The sequence below is a fragment of the Canis aureus genome, chromosome 6 (assembly GCF_053574225.1).
Source record: "Canis aureus isolate CA01 chromosome 6, VMU_Caureus_v.1.0, whole genome shotgun sequence".
NCBI lineage: Eukaryota > Metazoa > Chordata > Mammalia > Carnivora > Canidae > Canis > Canis aureus.
The window spans coordinates 80,726,636-80,743,841 of NC_135616.1; the positions used below are offsets into that span (position 1 = coordinate 80,726,636).

At 62.0% G+C, this 17,206-nt stretch overlaps 2 protein-coding genes across 6 annotated transcripts in view; one reads left to right on the forward strand and one right to left on the reverse strand.

The window, feature by feature from the left end:
- ADORA1 (adenosine A1 receptor) overlaps positions 1-7,514 on the forward strand; it is a 29,100-nt gene extending 21,586 nt beyond the window's left edge. For 4 of the 5 annotated variants that reach the window (XM_077902554.1, XM_077902555.1, XM_077902556.1 and 1 more), the window contains one exon: positions 5,676-7,514. In XM_077902554.1, coding sequence (XP_077758680.1) covers positions 5,676-6,315 — 640 coding nt within the window. In that variant the 3' untranslated portion in view covers positions 6,316-7,514. Of the gene's footprint in view, positions 1-5,076; positions 5,124-5,675 lie in introns of those variants that run through there. The other variant, XM_077902557.1, reaches the window with a different exon arrangement.
- Positions 7,515-7,853: 339 nt separating this feature from the next.
- On the reverse strand, positions 7,854-17,050 carry MYBPH (myosin binding protein H). Its single transcript, XM_077902551.1, has 12 exons — positions 16,816-17,050; positions 15,689-16,711; positions 15,460-15,594; positions 14,597-14,764; positions 12,120-12,208; positions 11,560-11,755; positions 11,243-11,382; positions 10,557-10,716; positions 9,189-9,325; positions 8,866-9,058; positions 8,543-8,587; positions 7,854-8,136 (listed from the first exon to the last, which is right to left on the reverse strand). Exons 2-11 carry the CDS (start codon positions 15,897-15,899, stop codon positions 8,571-8,573), a joined length of 1,446 nt encoding a protein of 481 aa, XP_077758677.1. The 5' UTR covers positions 15,900-16,711; positions 16,816-17,050; the 3' UTR covers positions 7,854-8,136; positions 8,543-8,570.
- Between the last annotated feature and the right edge of the window lie 156 nt (positions 17,051-17,206).

Consider the following 17,206-nt stretch of genomic DNA (forward strand, 5'->3'; position numbering starts at 1 on the left):
TTCGCGGGGTGGTCGGGGAAGCTTCTCAGAGGAGGTGACATCGGATCTGAGATCTGAGTGAGGGGAGATGAGCAGGAAGTGCAAAGGCCCCCAGGTGGACACAAGTGAGGGTCCAGCATTGTGGTGTGGACCTCACGGGCAAGGGGAGTGGGGTTCAGAGTAAGGGGAGGGGCCCCTGGGTTGGGGAGGGGGACACGGGCTGGGGAGACTCAGGAAATGGCATCTCCTTCTGCGCGGTGGCCCGGATCGAAATCCAAGCATCATCCTGATTCTCTGGGTCACCTGGACAGCCGGAGTCAGCAGCAGGTCCTGTTGGCTTCATCCCCAAACGTGCCTCAAAGCTATCCGCGTCGTCCCACGTGCCCCCACTGCAGTGCCAGCGAGAGCGCGCCCCCTCGGGCCTTGCCTGAGGCTCCTTTGCCTTCCCTGCTGTAACACATTCTCCACAGGGTCATCTGAGTTGGCTTCTAAGAACAAAAATTGGAGACTCTTGCTCCTTTGCTCACAGTGGCTTCCCTGCAGTTAGGATGCGCCCCAGAACCTCGACTGTGGCTCTCCCAGCCCCGGGTGGCTGTCCCTGACGCTGGCTGTGACCGACTGCCCTACCTTGCCGGCCTCACCAGCTTCTCCGTCCTTGCCCTCTGGCCACAGCTCCCTCACGGGCTGTCCCCTCTGCCTGGAAGGCTCTCCCCCTCCCCACACCTGCCAGCCCCATCTTGGCCTGAGTGGCTCTTGGTGATCATTTAGGGCCCAGCTCAGCGTGTCCTCCCTGGGGAGGCCCCCCTGCCCACCAGCTACTCACTCTCTCGGGGTGTCCCATTGATCCCACTCTCTGAAATGATCTGTTTATTTGTTCATACATCTATTTCCTGTTCCCCTGCCTCTAGAAAGTTCCTTTCATGAGAGCCTGCCCTCTTCATATTTCTGAGCCTGACCTTTACCACTTGGTACCCGGCACCTAAAGGTGTTCGGTGAATATCTGCTTAATGAATCAAAGGGAAGTACCTTGTTTGCTAAGTTGCTCCAACACCCACCACTAATCAGCTAGGCAGCTCAGGAACAGACCGGTCTGGGGCACGAAGAGGTCAGACTGGGGGGTGGATGGAGGCTCCCAGGCTGGTCTAGTGGCGTCCTCAGAACTGCTGGATCCAGGAGCTTGCCTGGAGCTCACCATGGCTCCCTTCCAGCCTGAGGCTCCACCCTCCAAACCCCCTACACCCATCCTACAGCAGGGCCAGAGCTAGGTCCAGCTTGGGCTTTGGACTTGGAAAGATCTGAAGCTTAGAAATTCTTTCTCTGCCTGTTTCTGGCGAAGGGACTGGGCAGGTCTCATAATCTGAGTCTCAGTTACTGTAATTAGAAAATGAAAATAATGATCATAATAATACCCAACCCATGGGGCTCTCTATAGTCAGTGCTGGGCCCGGGGAAAGTATTAATAAATGTTAGCTCTTATTAGCATTGTTGTTATCATGATTAGTGATCAATTAGCTTTTATTTTTCTTTTTTGTTTGAAGATTTATTTATTTATATGAGAGAAAGAGAGAGCACATGAATAAGGGGAGGGGACGCAGGGAGAGAATCCCAAGCAGACTTCCTGCTGAGTGCAGAGCCTGATGCAGGGATTGATCTCACGACCCTGAGATCATGACCTGAGCTAAAACCAAGAGTCAGGCACTCAACCGACTGAGCCTCCCAGATGCCCCTGTTAGCTGTTTTTTTTTCAATGTCCCCTCTACCTTTGCCTTCAGAACCTCCCTCTTCTGTGTGGCAGCCCTGCCAGGGTGCAAGGGTGTGGCAACGGTGTCCTCTGCCTGTTGGGTGTCCTGTTGGGTGTGGGATTTGCAGACCCCCCAACCCCACCGTATCCACCTCTGAACCACTCTTACTCTGGCAGCATCTGTGATGGGAGATACCTTCCCACTCAGCCAGGCCAGTGCTCAGTGACCCGAACGCCCTTCCACTCCTTTCTCCAAGCTCTCGCTGTCGCCCCCACTGCTCCAGGGACAGTCTTCATGTTGTCACCATCATCAGCGTGGTGCTGGCTAATAAACTAACTCATACTCTGGAGTTAGTACTGTCTTGGCTTTTAAAAATAACACAGAGGGACGCCCAGTGTCTCCGCAGTGGAGCGTCTGCCTCTGGCTCAGGGCGTGACCCCGGGGTCCCAGGATCGAGTCCCGCATCAGGCTCCCCGCAGGGAGCCTGCTTCTCCCTCTGCCTGTGTATCTGCCTCTCTGTGTGTCTCATGAATAAATAAATAAAATATTTTAAAATGCACACACACACACAGAGGGGCCAATTCTTAACCCAAAGGAGCGTCTCACCAGTGGTGGGATTGTAAGCACTGTGAGGAAGATATGGGAGGTGATGGGGCTGGTTCCTTCGATGACATCCTTAAGGCCCTGCCCGCCCTGCTTGCCTGAGGACAAGGCCCCATTGGGGCTTCAGTGTCTCCGTTCTTTTGCTCGCCTGCCTTTGTCTCCCTGAGACTGCACGCTCCCGGGCACAGCCATCTCTAGTTCCCAACACAGTCCCGGGGTGGTGAGGCCCCAGACCCCAAGTCGGGAGGGGCAGCCCAAGCACTGGAGATGCGTTCAACATGCTCTCCCCTGTGTGCACCCAGGACCTGCAGCCTCTGCCTCGCTTTCCCACGTGTGGGGAGAGGTGAGCTTCTCCTCGGCCCTGGGCCCTCTCCACTGCCCTTCCTGTGGGAGCCTGCCCCACCTCAGCCAAGGTCCTGAGTCCAGCCCTTTCCCACCATGGAGAAAATAGCAAGAAAAACAGATGAGAACTGATACCCTCAGCTGCAGGTCTGCTGGGACCTGGCCCTGGAGGAGCCCCAGGAAAGCTTTAACCCTGGAGCTCCAAGGCCATCAGGAAGGGGGAGGGGGAGGGGCGGGGGCGCCTCCCTAGTGAGAAGCTGCCTCTCCCCTCTCTCGCACCTGGGTCACCGTTGGGACCCACTTCTCTCAGTGGGTCATCACTGCTTCCCCCACCCCCAGGCCTCAGGCTGGCGGCAGCGCGAGGTCCCCTTGTCCACCCCCCTATCTCTGGGCGTACCCTCTGTGAACAGGGTCCAGATGTTCCCATTTTAAAGCTCTTAGGAAAGGGACGTTCCCAATCTGCCCATCATCCCATATCTAAGTGACCTCAGTGAGCCTGATGCCCGGGAGGAGAGCTGTCCGTGGAGTCAGGAGACCCGGGTAAGTTATTGGCCATTTCTGGGCCTGGGGTTCCTAATCTGTGAAACGGTAATCCCGTTGTGTGCTGTGTCACAGGGTGGTTCCAGCAATGACCTGAGGCACGAGTACAAAGGGCTGTGTCAACGGCAAACGTGATACAAATCAAACGTGCGATGAGCCATGATGGGGGTGCAGGCAGGTGCCTGGCCTGCCATGGGGGGTGCAGGTAGGTGCCCGGCCTGCAATGGGGGGGTGCGGGCAGGTGCCTGGCTTGCATCCTTCCTCCTGCAGCTGCAGCCCTATTAGGTGCTGCTGAGGCTCACCCGGGAAGCCCACCTCCCGACCGCAGCCTCCTGACGGCGTCCCTCAGCCTTCTCTCTCCGCAGAATCATCTCTGCTCCTTTGCTCTTGCTCCATAGATGCGCCTAGAGCGTCTTTCACCACAGAATGTGTGGGGAGCACTTTGAGATCAGTAACAAGTCCCGAGCCAGATATTTGCAGAGACGTTACCGTGTTTGCTGAGCATCTAGAGATACCGCAGGTGTTCCAAGTGTGAGTGTTACTAGGGGCTTGGAGGGGAGGAGCTCAGGCACAAGCACATGGGTGGGGTGTTTACAGACTCTTTCACTTAGGTTGTCTCATCTGGTCCTACTTTCTTTTTTTTTTTTAAGATTTTATTTATTTATTCATGAGAGACAGAGAGAGAGAGAGGCAGAGACACAGGCAGAGGGAGAAGCAGGCTCCATGCAGGGAGCCCGATGTGGGACTCGATCCTAGGACCCCAGGATCACACCCTGAGCCGAAGGTGGCTCTAAACCGCTGAGCCACCAGGGCTGCCCTAGTCCTACTTTCTGAAGCGGGATTCACTGCCTCATTTTACAGAGCAAGAGTTGATTGATGTAGTAGTTGCACCTTCTAACCTCTGGCTCCCCGGGTGTGCACCAGGCTCTCCATCCCACTGGGGATCCAAGAGGCAGGAAGGGCTTCAGTTACAAGATAATAAAGATTGTGTGTAAGAAAAGTTAAAGAGGTACAAGGGAACTGGTGCTTTGGGGACACAAGGACCCTATGATCGCAGAATGGGTGAGGAGGCGCCACACTGAGGTGCTGGAGTCATCTAGGTTCCTCCTTGTCCCCACTGGAATGATGAGGACATTGGAAAAGAGGTTCCGAAGGTCCCTCCTAGTTCTTGCTCCCTAGATGGGGTGAGGGGGCTGCTTTCTCCCATCCCCCAAGCCGTTCCCCTGCCCATACCTGCAAAACCTTCCCAGGGGGAAAGGGTCCAGGTGAGAAGGGCTTTAAGTATCTCATCCCTGTGGAGAGGAAAGCCACAAATTCTGCAGGCACAGGAGTCGGAGCGAGGCCTCCTGGGTCTCGGGGGCTCTTCACACGCTCAGGAGGGCTCCCTGTCCATCTCAGGAGCTGCCCTGGAAAATAACGACTGGGCCCGCGGTGCCTCCTGGGCGCAGAGTGGGCGGCCCCGGGCCCCAACCCCCGGTCCAAGGCGGCCTCTGGGCGGAGGACGAGCTGCCTGCTGCTGTAAAGGGAAGTGGGGAGCCCCCAGGACGTTGGCGCCCTCCGCCCTGGGGGGGCACAGTCGCCGCCCGCGGGCAGCCTTGTCTGTCTTCTGTATCAGCCATGCGGTTCCATTTTCTGAGTGTCATGACCGGAGGAGGCCTGGGCAGGGGGATCCCCTGGACTGACCTGTTCATTCCCTCAAGGGACAATGACAGCCGTAGCCGTCTTGTGTGTTTATGTCCGTGTTGTCTCTCTCTTCGTCCAAAATGTGAGCGCAGAGGGCCGGGCCCTCCCTCCCTCAGCGCCCCGCACGGAGGGCGCCAGCATTGGGTTTGGCTGAGTGGACTCACCCGTGCACGCGTCCATGCAAGGGCCCTGCTTGTAGCAGATGCTGCGTGAACGTCGGTTCTCCTTCCCGAGGTAACCCTGTTAGCTTGGGGAGCTCCGGCCCCCCTGGAGATGAGCACTGGGCAGTGATTGGAAGGGGAAGGGGAGTAGGGGCGCTGGCAGGGCCTGGGTCAGAGCGCAGGGGGGAGGCGTGCAGGGCCATCTGGTCTCCGGGGAAGAGCGCGCAGTCCTCACTGGCTGGCTTTGCCAGTGTAGACGAGGAAGCACAGCCAAGTGCTGTCGCGGGCGCCATCGCCGAAGCTTCCCCTTGTCCCAGGAGCTGCTGCCGCAGCGTGACATGACCTTGCGTGTCGGGGTGAGCGCCGGGGGTTTACTGCGCTGGTCTGGGAGCTCCTCGGGGCGGTCCTGGGCTACCTTCTGTGATGGTTCTGTCTTGAGTTTTAGTCCGTCCGATGTTCCCGCCGAGCAGGTTCCCGCCCGCCCGCCTGGCCCAGATCTCAGCTCCTGGCCTCGACCTCTGCCCGAGCCCTGCGTCCCGCTCTCGGCCCCAGTGGGACAGCCCTGCCTGGAGAGCCCGGGCCGGTGGAGCCTGGGGTGGGGACTCACGCTGTGCCCTCCCCCCAGGTACAAGACGGTGGTGACTCCGCGGAGGGCGGCGGTGGCCATCGCCGGCTGCTGGATCCTGTCCTTCGTGGTGGGCCTGACCCCGCTGTTCGGCTGGAACAGGCTGGGGGAGGCGCAGCGGGCCTGGGCGGCCAACGGCAGCGGCGGCGAGCCCGTGATCAAATGCGAGTTCGAGAAGGTCATCAGCATGGAGTACATGGTCTACTTCAACTTCTTCGTGTGGGTGCTGCCCCCGCTGCTGCTCATGGTCCTCATCTACCTGGAGGTCTTCTATCTGATCCGGAGGCAGCTCGGCAAGAAGGTGTCGGCCTCCTCTGGCGACCCGCAGAAGTACTACGGGAAGGAGCTGAAGATCGCCAAGTCGCTGGCCCTCATCCTCTTCCTCTTCGCCCTCAGCTGGCTGCCCTTGCACATCCTCAACTGCATCACCCTCTTCTGCCCCTCCTGCCGGAAGCCCAGCATCCTCATGTACATCGCCATCTTCCTCACGCACGGCAACTCGGCCATGAACCCCATCGTCTACGCCTTCCGCATCCAGAAGTTCCGGGTCACCTTCCTTAAGATCTGGAATGACCACTTCCGCTGCCAGCCCACGCCCCCCGTCGACGAGGACCCCCCAGAGGAGGCGCCCCACGACTAGACGCCACCTTCTCCCGCCTGCCCACGTCGGGGGCGTCTCCGCCCCGGCCCACCCCCCCCACTGACCCACTCCTGAGCCCTCCCGGCTGGGTTGCGGGGTGTGGGCGCCTGCACCTTGGGTCCTAGAGGAGGTTTGGGAGGACGGCCCACGGCGAAGGAACCGGGTGCCCTGAGGAGACGGAGAAAGTGGCTCGAGCCTCCCCAGCTGTGTGACCGGCCCACGGGCAGCCCGGTGCTTCAGGCCGGACGGACCTGGGGACACTGGGGCTGCGGGGGTCCCGTGGGCCCGGAAGGCAAGCTTGGGCTCCCGTGGAGGTCAGGGAGCCCTCTTGTCGCTGGTGCTGCTGCTGAAGCCCTGGAACAGAGCCCGAGGACGGGGGAGGTCCCCTCCGAGATGCAGGGGATGGAGAGAAGCTGGACATCAAGGTCTTGCTTCCTCTCCTGTTCTGTAGAAGGTGGGAGAGCCCCTGGGCAGGAATCAGGGGTCCTCAGCCCCTGCCTCCCGGGACCCTGAGCTCCTAGCCACGCTGGGTGCCGGGGGCCTGCCCCTCTTGCCCCAGGGCAACCGGGTTTGCACTTGGGACGGGCGGGAAGAGCGGGTCCAGAAATCATTCCCAACCTTTACTTGATCCTCCACCAGCCCCTGGCCCCTGTCGAAGGGCCTGCCACACACAGCCACCAGGTGGCAGCCCCGCGCCGGCTCGGCCGAGCCCCCCAGGAGCGGGAGCAGCGGGGCTGTGAGGGGCCACCTGGGCTACCGCCCCATTAGCCCTAGAGGATGCCTGCACTCTCCTAAGTGACACTGGCTGCTGCTTCTGGGCCGGGGACAGGGGGGCGCAGCCTCCGGCCTGGCGAGCGCTGCCCGTGGGCGCTCCCGGTGTGACTTGGCACAGGCTGCACCGCCTGAGGCTGAGGCAGGAAGGTCTTGCTGGCATTTAAATACCCTCAGGACCCCTGGCACTTAGCAGTTTCCAGGGCCTTTGGGGCTCTGCACGGTCTAGATGAGCTTTAGCGCATCCAGGGAAGGGTCCGCCCTCTGCCAAGCTCAGGGCCCGGGGCCCTTGTCCAGGGGGTGGGGGCGGGGTTCGGAGTGTGAACAGCAGCTCCAGGCCTGGATTCCAGACCCTTCCCTTTCTCAGAGGTAGGCTCTTCCCTGGCTCCCAGGGGGGCCACCTTCTAATAAAAGACTGTGGGTCTTGATGGAGCGCTCACCCTTGGCTCCCCACCTGCACCGCCGTCGGCTGAGGGGAGCAATGCGGGGGTCGGGGCGGGGGGAAGCGGGGACGCATCAGAACAAGGAGGGTTCCAGAGCAGTGCGTCTGTTCCTATAGTTATGCTCTCGGCCGAGCACACCCTGAACATGAAGGCACGATCCTAAAAAATCTCACATCTGGAGAGCCCCGTGGCATCCGGAGTCCCTCCCACCAGCACGTTCCTCCAGGTGTCATGTGTGGAGACCCCCTCAGCTGACGCATTCACCCGGCTCACGGTGACACGGCGCCTCCCATCACCGGGGTGCTCACTGTCACGGAGGCCCCACACGGTAACACCACACACCTTTATTTGAGTGGCTCTCACCCAGAGTGCGACTCTGCAGGGCACCCCAGTCTTTGCACCTTCCGGGCCCCTCACGCCCAGGGAGCCTGGCCTTGGCCCTGCCAGGCCTACCCTGGCTTCTGGGCTCCAGCCTCTGGGGGGGAAGAGGCTAGGCAGGTATTGGGGGCAAAGCCATCAGCCGTCACCATGGAAACTGGGCTCTGGGGCATCGTTGGCGGCGCTTGATCCTGAGCCTGGCGGCCCCGGCTCCCCAAGTCTGCAGCACCTGCCAGAGAACATGCTGCATGAGCCTGGTGCTGGGCAGCCCTGGGCCCCACCCCCCTGCTGAAGACATGAGCCGGGACAGAGGGACGCAGCCCCCCGTCCTTCCCAGGCCCCCTGTCCTATGCACACAAGGCCACCGCGGCTCCGGGAGGCCTCCCAACTGGTCCAGAGCCTCCCAACCACCTTGGGGTGGGGGGGACTCAGGTCCTTGTTCCCACTTTGCTGACAAGGGGAGCCAAGGGAATGCCCTGGCCGGGGGCACTCAGAGCCAGGCCTGGACGCCTGTCCTATGCGCACGCAGCCCGGGACTGCGGGTTTGTCTCCATGGGCGACTACCACCTTCCCCTGTACCCCCCACCCCTGTTCTGGGCTCTGCACACCCCGAGGCAGAGGGTCCAACCATTTACCGTCCTCATCGCAGCCTCCTGTCGCTCCTCAGTGTGTGGCTGACGCTGGAAGAGATGCCACAGTCAGAGTGGGGGACCCAAGCCCAAGCTGGGGGTCATGGGAGGAGAGGGGCTCCAAGCAGCCCAAGTGGCAGACTCAGCTACCTCCTTCACCCACGTGGGGCCGTCCTCCCGCTTGGGAAATCCTTCTGCCAGCTGGCCCTCTCTGTCTTTGCTTTCCCATTGTCTTGCCTCGATTGCAGGCACCCAGGCTCGTCGTGCCCAGCAGGAGAGGAGGTGGCCTCTATTAAGGGACCACCCCTGGGGAAGGACTTTCTTCTTACCTTTACCTTTGACCTCCAGCCGGCAGTCCACAGACGCCTCCCCTAGCACATTGATGGCCTTGCAGGTGTAGACGCCCGAATCAAAGGGGCTGGGCTTACGGATCTCCAGAGTGCAGACGCCTTGCTCCGAGAGGGCACGGTATTTGGGGTCACCCTGGATGTCCATGTTGTTTTTCATCCAGATGATCTTGGGCTGGGGGGGCGCGGGCAGAGGAGGGCCGAGGAGGTGATGGGCTGGGTTGGGCTTGGAAGGAGCTGCCTGGGAGACTCCGCAAGCCCCCCACCCCCCTATCCCCCCCGGCACAGCGGGGCCTGGCCCTCACCTTGGGCGATGCTCGGACACTGCAGAAGAGCTGCGTGCTGTAGCCAGGGGTGGAGGTGTGGTCAGCCAGGGGCTGGGTAAACGACGGGGCTTCGGAGAAGTCTCGCTCCACAAACCCTTTAGGTTTGGCAACAATATCTGGGTTCAGGAGACAAAGGGGGCAAATAGACCTCTTAGAGCTGACTTCATCCATTTTCCGAAAATAATCACTCTAGCGTACAGTTGGGTCGTCTCACTTAACCTACATGGCATCCCTCTGCAAGGGCGTCTCTGTTATCGCTACCGGACAGATGGGAAATTAAGGCCCTTCATGGGTGAGCGAGTTGCCCAACATCACTTGGTGAGTTTGGGGCCAAATGATAGGAAATCACATGATGACCATGGCTCCGGGCAGAGAGCCGACGGCCTGGAAGAGGATCTTGGCATCACAGGGGCAGGAGACAAACCATTGCATTGCTGCCGTGGGATAAAGGAGCCGCGGGCAGGACCCTGGGCCCCCGGGGCCTTCGGGGAGCTCGGCATGGCCACCATGTGAGAACTTAGAGACAGACGGTCTCAGAGAGGCAGAGGAAAGCCGTGACCGTGCCTAGGTGGTCGGGGAGGGGACGGGAGGCAACGAGCAGGGAAACGGGCCAGATGAGATGCTCTTGGCCAAGGCTGGGAACTTGCAACCCAGAAAGACCACATTTCGTCTCTGTTGTCTTTGGAAACCTGGCTGACTTTCCTTTTTTAAACCAGAATTTCTTCCTAATTCTGTGCAGCACAGGCTGGTGTTAAAAAGAGTGTGCCTTCCGGAGCCCACACAGACTCCGTGCGGCAGGGGGGCCTGGAGATGGCAGGGTGGCGGGGAGCAAGGTCTTGGCATTTCGTATTTGACGCAAGCAGGTCACGGGGCCGTGTGGAGACAGTAAATACCCGTATCTCTCCTGTCCATCTGGGTGCCGTTCTATTGGGGTCAGGAGGCTTGTGTTGTAGCCGACTCACCGGGCTCCACCCACCCACGCACACACTAGGCCGCGGAGGAGCTCCCCCGGGACCCTGCACACGAGCCCCAGTGACCGCTGTGAGGCTGGCAGCCACCAGCAGCTTCAGAACAAGCGTACAGCCTCCCACGGGTGCATCTCCTTTGCATGGGCTTGTTGTGATGTGTTTGTTAAGATCGATCAACCACATCCTATTTCTTTACAGTCCCTCGTGTGAATGCATGAGCGTGTGCGTAACTGTGCGGTGGGCGTGCAGGGGGCACAGCGAACGCTCTGGCGAGCAGCACCCATGAGAGGCTCACCGGGAGGGAAGCTGATGCTCTGCAAAGGCCGAGCTGGGGGCTGGGGCAGGCCCGGCTTGGTGTTGGTCCCACACCCGGACCTACCTGCCTTCTGGATGCGGGCTAGCTCCTTGGTGGTCGCGGCCGTGGCACTGAGCCCGCACTGGTTCTCCGAGAAGACCCGAAAGGAGTAGGCGTTTCCCACGATGAGGTCAGAGATGGTGCAGGTGGTCGGGTGGTAGCGCTCCAGCACCGTGAACCATTGCTGCGGGGACCCCGGGCCCGTCACCCTCTCCTCTGACTCCTGTGCTCCCCATCTCGCTCACCCTGTGGCCCCTTCCAGGCCCTACCCCTAGGGGGCTGAGCCATCCAGCGTTGGGAGAGGGGGTTCCTGGATCACTCCGATGACCTCCCGGGGGTCCTCAGAGAATTCTAAATTCCTACTGCTCCAAGAGGACCTGCAGACTCAGAATCACCTGGGAACCTCTTGCAAGCCAGGATTCAGCTCCAGCCCCAGACCTACTTAATTAAGGGCACCAGACCAGGTGATTCATAGGTACACTACCCTCCCAGAAGCTGCTCTAGACCTTGAAGGGCCTCAGAGAGCCCCCATTGCAGCCCTCAGGAGGCCACGAGGCCCAGAGAGGGAAGGGGTCTTGCTAAAAAAAAACACCACGTGAGGAGTCAGGCTAGCAGTGGTTAGAGGAGAACTCGGCCCCTGGACTCTTGGAGGGCTGGGCCTTGGGGGCCACCTTGGTCGCTTCCCCACCCGTCGGCCCCAGCAGCCTCACCCCTGTCTTCCTGTCTGCCTTCTGCACCGTGTACCCCAGGAGCTCTGTGTTGCCTGTGTCCTGAGGCGGCATCCACTCAAGGGCAGCGTTGCAGCCCCAGACGTCCAGTAGCCGGATGCTGCTGGGGGGTCCAGGTTTCTCTGCAGGACCAGAGCGTGAGGGGGGATGAGGGGGATGCCGGGGCTTGCCGCAAAATCTCCACCCCCAAGATCGGGCTCCTGTCACACTCCCTGGCCCAGTCCCATCAGCGTCAGCTCTGGTAGGAGGTGGGGTCTCAAGGTCCCAGCCGGGCAGCCCTGCCTCCCCTGGCCCCGTACCAATCACCAGGATGTCGATGGCTGCCTTGGCCTCCAAGCCTTCCAGACGCATGGTGAGCTCGTAGCAGCCGGAGTCGGAGCGCTGGGCCGAGCGGATGAAGAGGATGGAGTCCTGGTCCCCGGTGCGCACATTCACCCGCTGGGCGTCCAGAGCGTGGCCGTCGTGGGTCCAAGATGCCTGAGGCTTGGGACTCCCCTGCGGGGAGGAGCTCTCAGGGAAGGTGCAGGAGGCACCGGCACCCCCAGCCCCTCTCAACTCCGGGGATCTCTGGAGTTGTGCTCGGGGGAGCTGGCCCGGCAGCCCTTCCCGGGAGGGGTAGCGGAGGCTGGAGTCCTGGGTGCCACTCAGCCTCATTCTCCAGGTGTCCAGCCAGCCTGGGACACAGGCTGAGGAGTCACAGCTGAGGCAGGTGTACAACAGAGGGACCGTGAAGCTATCTGGGTGGGTCATAGGCCTGACCTCATGGGGACCCTGACGTTTCCTGGGCTCCTCCGACACACGCCATGTGGTGGCTGTGATTTCCACCCAGGCTGTTGTCCTGGGCAGGAGCCGTACGTACCTGGAAGGGAATCTGCAGGTTGACGGTCTCTCCCACCTGGCGGATGTAGGTCTGACGAAGGTGGCGGGGGACTCGGATCTTGGGGGGCTCTGCGTCAGAGGGAGGGTCTAGGCTTAGCACACATGGGGTTGCTGGCTGGAAGCTACTGTGCAGGCTCAGGAAACCCCTGGGAAGGTCCCCGGGGAGGGGGGGCAGGGGGCTCCTGGCAGGTGCGGGGCTGCCTGCCTGTGGGAAGCGCAGCTCCAGGGGCCCGGATCCCCCAGGGCGGGCCGGGAGCTGAGAGCTGGGAGGTTCCGGGAGGGCAGGGCTCCTTGGTGTGAACCCGTAAGCATCCCGGGCACTCCCTCCGTGCCCTGACCCTGCCAGGCTGGCATTTGCCCCACAGCCCAGGCATTCCAGGGCTCAGCTGGGGCCTGGCGGTCTCCTTGGTGCCCCCAGTGGGGAGCGGGTGCTGCACCTGTCGCCAGCCTTCCCCCTCCTAACCCAGCTCCCTCCATTGCACAGCAACCCAGAACCTCCAGAGAGGCTCCTGTGGGACCCATGTGTCCGTCTCTGCGTGGGAGGCCGTAGGGGAGGGTTGGGATCTTCCCCTAGATGAGGCCGAGCACGTGCACCCTCTTCTTCCTCTGTCACCTCCCCCACTACCTTTCAGTCTCACGGTTGGAAATATCACTGAAGTATCACTTCCGTCCTTGTCCCCTGGATGGCAGGGAGCTCCCGCTCTGACCACCACCTAATCAGGTGCAAGCACCAAAGCCATCGGGCCTTCCCGGGGAGGCTGCGCGGCCCCTGCCCTCCACCCCCCTTCCCGGGTCTGGGGGCAGGAGTGGTGGTAGCTGAGGCTCCTCGGCAGCAAACAGGTGGCAGCAGTTGGTCGGTGGCACACAGGCTGCAGGGGAGGAGGTGGCGAGAAGGAACACTGTGTCTCCGAGGATTAGCTGTGCAGGCGCTTGGCCCGGGAGCCTAAGGAGTGGAGGCTCCAAGGGCAGCTGCGGGGGCCGGGAATGCTTGGCAGCTGCAGGTGGCTAAGGAGGGACAGCTGAGCAGCCCAGGATTCTGGGCGAAGTCCCCAACCCGCCTGCGCGCGAGGAGGGCCTGGCTGGTCCCTGTTGCCCGTGGCATCCTCCCCCCTCTTCTCTCCAGGAAATCCCCTTCTCTCCTGCCGGAGGAACTTTAATGGAGTTGTGAGTGCTGAGTCCGGCCGGCTCCTTGAGCGCCGGGCCATGCGGTACAGGGCCCCAGCCTCCGTGCGCCCCCCCTACCCCCCGAGTCTGAGCTCCCTGGGGCAGGCCCAGGACCCTCCAGCACCTCCAGGCTAGAGTTGACGCGTCCCTGCTGTGGCTGCCGGCGGGGCGGGGGGGGGGGGGGGCGGTCCTGTCTCACCCAGACTCGAAGGGCAGGAGGGTCCCCGAGAGGACCCCATAACTCTTGGGGGCATGTCACTGGCCCTGTGTGCGAGGCCGGTCCTGGCGTTGCTGCTAACGGGGTGGGTGATCTCAAGGCGGTCCCTGGGCCCCCCGGACAGGTGCGGCTTGGATGCACCGGCAGCCACAGCCTGTGGCTCTGACCTCCCTTGCCCCAGGGCCCCCATCTCTTGGGCCTTGAGGTTGAGAAGTATTTCCTTGAATCGAACTTGACCCCTGCCGTGGCCCCGAAGCCCCCTTGTTTTGGAGGCCTCGTTCAAAACTGTGGGTGTGAAAAAAAAAAAAACTGTGGGTGTGGAAGAACAAGAAGGAAGGCGGAGAGGGCTCGGGCCACCTGCTGGCTTGTGTCGCTCTTCACCTTGGGCCCTGGGCTGTCCCCAGAGACCTCGGATCAGACCAAATGACTCACTGCCATTAACAGACTGAAACCCGATCGGCTCTGGGAAGGGAGCGAGGGCAGGTGGGAGGCTAATGCCCTGCAAATAGAACTGCAGCAAAGGGACGGCAGCTGCCCCCCAGCGCCCCGCTGCCCTCTGGGGACGGAGCAGGCTCCGTGGGCCCGCAGGCTCTCATCTTTCTCCCACTAGGGACTTGGTGGGATAAGAGGCAAGCAAAGACTTCTCTCTGCTCCAAAACCTTTGGGAGGACCTAGAACTCAGGCCATGTGACACGAGCAGAAAATGGGCAGGAAAGAAGCTCCCATGGCCGCTGGAGGGATTCAGATGAGCTGGGAGGAAGAGCAGAGCGGCTCTTAGCACTGGGAGGCCAAGGAGGCTGACCTGGGGAGCTTGAGCTTTCATTTCTGGGGGTCAGGGAGCCCCTCTCCCAATGCTTGGGGCTGGGCCCCTCAGGCGGACGGCCTCTTTGACCTCCTGAGGCTTGCAGCTGAGGAACCTGGAACTTTCTGGAGGCAGGGTGGGGAGAGCGTGAGGCTTGTGCACGTGCTGGGGGGAACGGGGAGGTGCCTGTTCTCTTTCCTCCGCCCGTTGGCCCACCTATCGATGAGGTGCCTGGGACGGGCTGGGGGGCAGGAGAGGAAAGGATGGGCTTTACCGATGATCTGCTGGATGTGGACGGGCTGTTTGAGCACCGCTGGTGGGCCGGCCCCCGCAGAGCTCACTGCAGCCACACGCAGGAAGAACTTGTCTCCCAGCGCCAGGTTCCGCACGGTCTGCTGGGTCACCATCACGGGCCGGGCGTTCACAGGCACCCACTCCGAGGCTGGGGAAAGCGACGGCACGGAAGGCCCCGGCTTCGTGACCATGGGCGCCCTACTCACCGGGGTTTTCCTTCTCCCTGGTGACCTGGGGAAGCTGACCCTCCTCCCATCCTGGGCCTTATTTCTCTCTTGCTCTCCTTCTCTGACTTCTTGTCAGATGGCACCAAAGACACCTGGTGTTAAAACCCAGGGAAGGTGGCCGGGGGAGGTGTGGCTACGGCCTGGAGAGGGCAGGACACATGTGCCAAGTCTACCGCAGGGTGGGCAAGGGCAGAAGCCAGGCTGACCTCGGCCACCACGGGGGTGAACAGGACGTGGGCCGCGGCCCTGGTCCCCTGATTCTCCCCACTGTCTCCCCTCAACTCCTGGCTTCCCTGGCCTCTACCTCCTGCCTGCCCTCCCCAAGCAGGCTCCTCTGCGACCCAGCGTCTCCACTTCTCATGAGAGCAGCACCCACTGGCCCCAACCCTTCTCTCTCTGTTACTCACCCAGAGGCTCCCCGGAGCTGGAGGACGGGGTGGGGGATCTCCCAAGGTCATTTGGACACCCCCTGCCTCAGCGGCACATGGGGCGAGCAACAGGTGGCAGGTGAGTGGCTGGAGGGGCCCACGTGCACTTCCTTCCTCTGTATCTGCCCCCAGGCTGGCCCAGCCAAGCCCACCTCCCCGGTGTCCGCAGGGCTTAGCCCAGAGCTCACCTCCCTCTCGGCAGAGCTCCAGCACGTAGCCCTGGAGTCCCAGCCTCCCCAGGCTCTCCGGAGGCTCCCAGCTCACGGTCACCGAGCTGTCACTCACATCCTCCACGGCCAGCAGCAGCGGGGCACTGGGCACGTCTGAGGGAGAAGTACGGGGAGCTGAGGAGGTCCACCCACCCCACTCTCCCTGCCATGCCTGCCCCCCTCCTCCACCTGCCCCACCTCTTGTCACCTTCACTGGGAGGTGCAGCTTTAGTGGCTGCGGGGGCTGCAGGGGCTGTGGGGGCAGTTGCCTGAGAGGCAGGCTCTGGAGGGGTGGGACTCCTGGTCGACTCCGATGCTGCCCCGTCTCTGGAGGGCTCTGCGGGGGGTGCCTGGGCAGGCTCAGAGCCAGTGTCCTCCGGACCACAGGTGGGGGCCTCCGAGGTGGCTTCTTCCGTCATTGCCGGGCTGGCTGGGGGCGGGCAGGCTGCAGTGGGCAGGGGTCAGCAGGGAGGGTCTGGGCCTCCAGGGTGCCCGGGACACCTAGGTCCAGGCTTATATAGTCCGGGGCTGCCCCACCCCCAGCCAAATGATGATTCCCAGCTGTGGGGTCAGGTCAGGCAGGGGGACTGGGGGGCAGGGAGACGCCTAGGCCAGGAATAGCTCTGGGGGAGGAACCGCAGGGTCCCTGGAGGAGCGTGCGACCTCGTCCATCACAGCAGTCAGGGTGTTGGTGCCGGATGGGAGGCGGGCACAGATGGGTGAGATGGGACATTGCCGGGAGCCCGTGCCAGGGACCAGCGCAGTGGGAACAAGAGCTTCCATCTGGAGGAGGAACCCAGACCAGGCTTTGGGTCTGGGCCTCTGTGAGGCCACTTGTACCCAGGGCTTCTCGGCCTGGGTGCTGGGACCCAGAGAGCCTGAGACGGCCTTTCCTGGGGAGCACGCCCGGCCTTGCTCCTGGGATCCCACAGTCCCCTTGGCCTCACGGTCCCTGCGCACTGTCACGTGCGCTGTGCTGGGTTGAGGGTTCTGGAGAGGGAGGGGGCTGGATGCCCAGGGTGAGGCTGCTTGGAGGAAGCTCTTCCAGCGCCGCGGCCCCAGGCCCCCTGTTATGTCACTGCCTCTGCTGGAGAGGCTGGATCAGACTCGGGCTCCCCAGTCCCGGTGACAGTCCCCTAGCCCTCGCAAGTGAGGTGAAGTCACCGGGCCCGGCCGGAAGAGACCCCGGAGGAGGGCAGCACTCTGACTCTTCGAAGCCGGGCGTGGGCATCTGCGAGGAGGGTAATGGGGTCAGTACCACCGAGTGTCCCCTCACTGATTCATTCACCCAATAAGACATTCAGGCTGGCAATCATTTAAGGAGCCTGAACATACCCCCGTGTCAGGAGGAGGGGAGGCCACAGAGCTGCCGTTGCCGGCGCGAGGGGTGGTCAGAGGCATCCCTTTGGAAAAAGTGAGGTGGCACCTGGTAAAAACAGAAAATGGGCCCATCTGCGGCCCAACAGCGACAGCCCTGGAAACGTCACCCGCAAGCCCCGGAGACATGCTCGTGGACACGCCCAGCAGCATCACCTGTGGTAGCCCAAGCCGGGGCAGCAGCTGTCCCCCCACTGCGGAGCGCGCGCCCCCATAACCAGAATATGGGACCCGACGAACCAACTGCAGCTTGCCTGGGCGGGGGTGGGGGGCGGTGACGTGACAGATGGAACAACTTCCAGGCGAATGAAGGGAGGAAGGCTCACAGAGCGGCGGGACCCCCCCATGT

Excerpts from the sequence above, each read along its gene's own strand:
- MYBPH (XM_077902551.1), bottom strand. The coding sequence starts at position 15,899 with ATGACGGAAGAAGCCACCTCGGAGGCCCCCACCTGTGGTCCGGAGGAC. Across the intron at positions 11,756-12,119 it reads ACCTGCAGATTCCCTTCCAG|GGGAGTCCCAAGCCTCAGGC; the intron begins GTACGTACGGCT and ends TCCTCCCCGCAG. Across the intron at positions 9,326-10,556 it reads AGCCCGCATCCAGAAGGCAG|ATATTGTTGCCAAACCTAAA; the intron begins GTAGGTCCGGGT and ends TCCTGAACCCAG.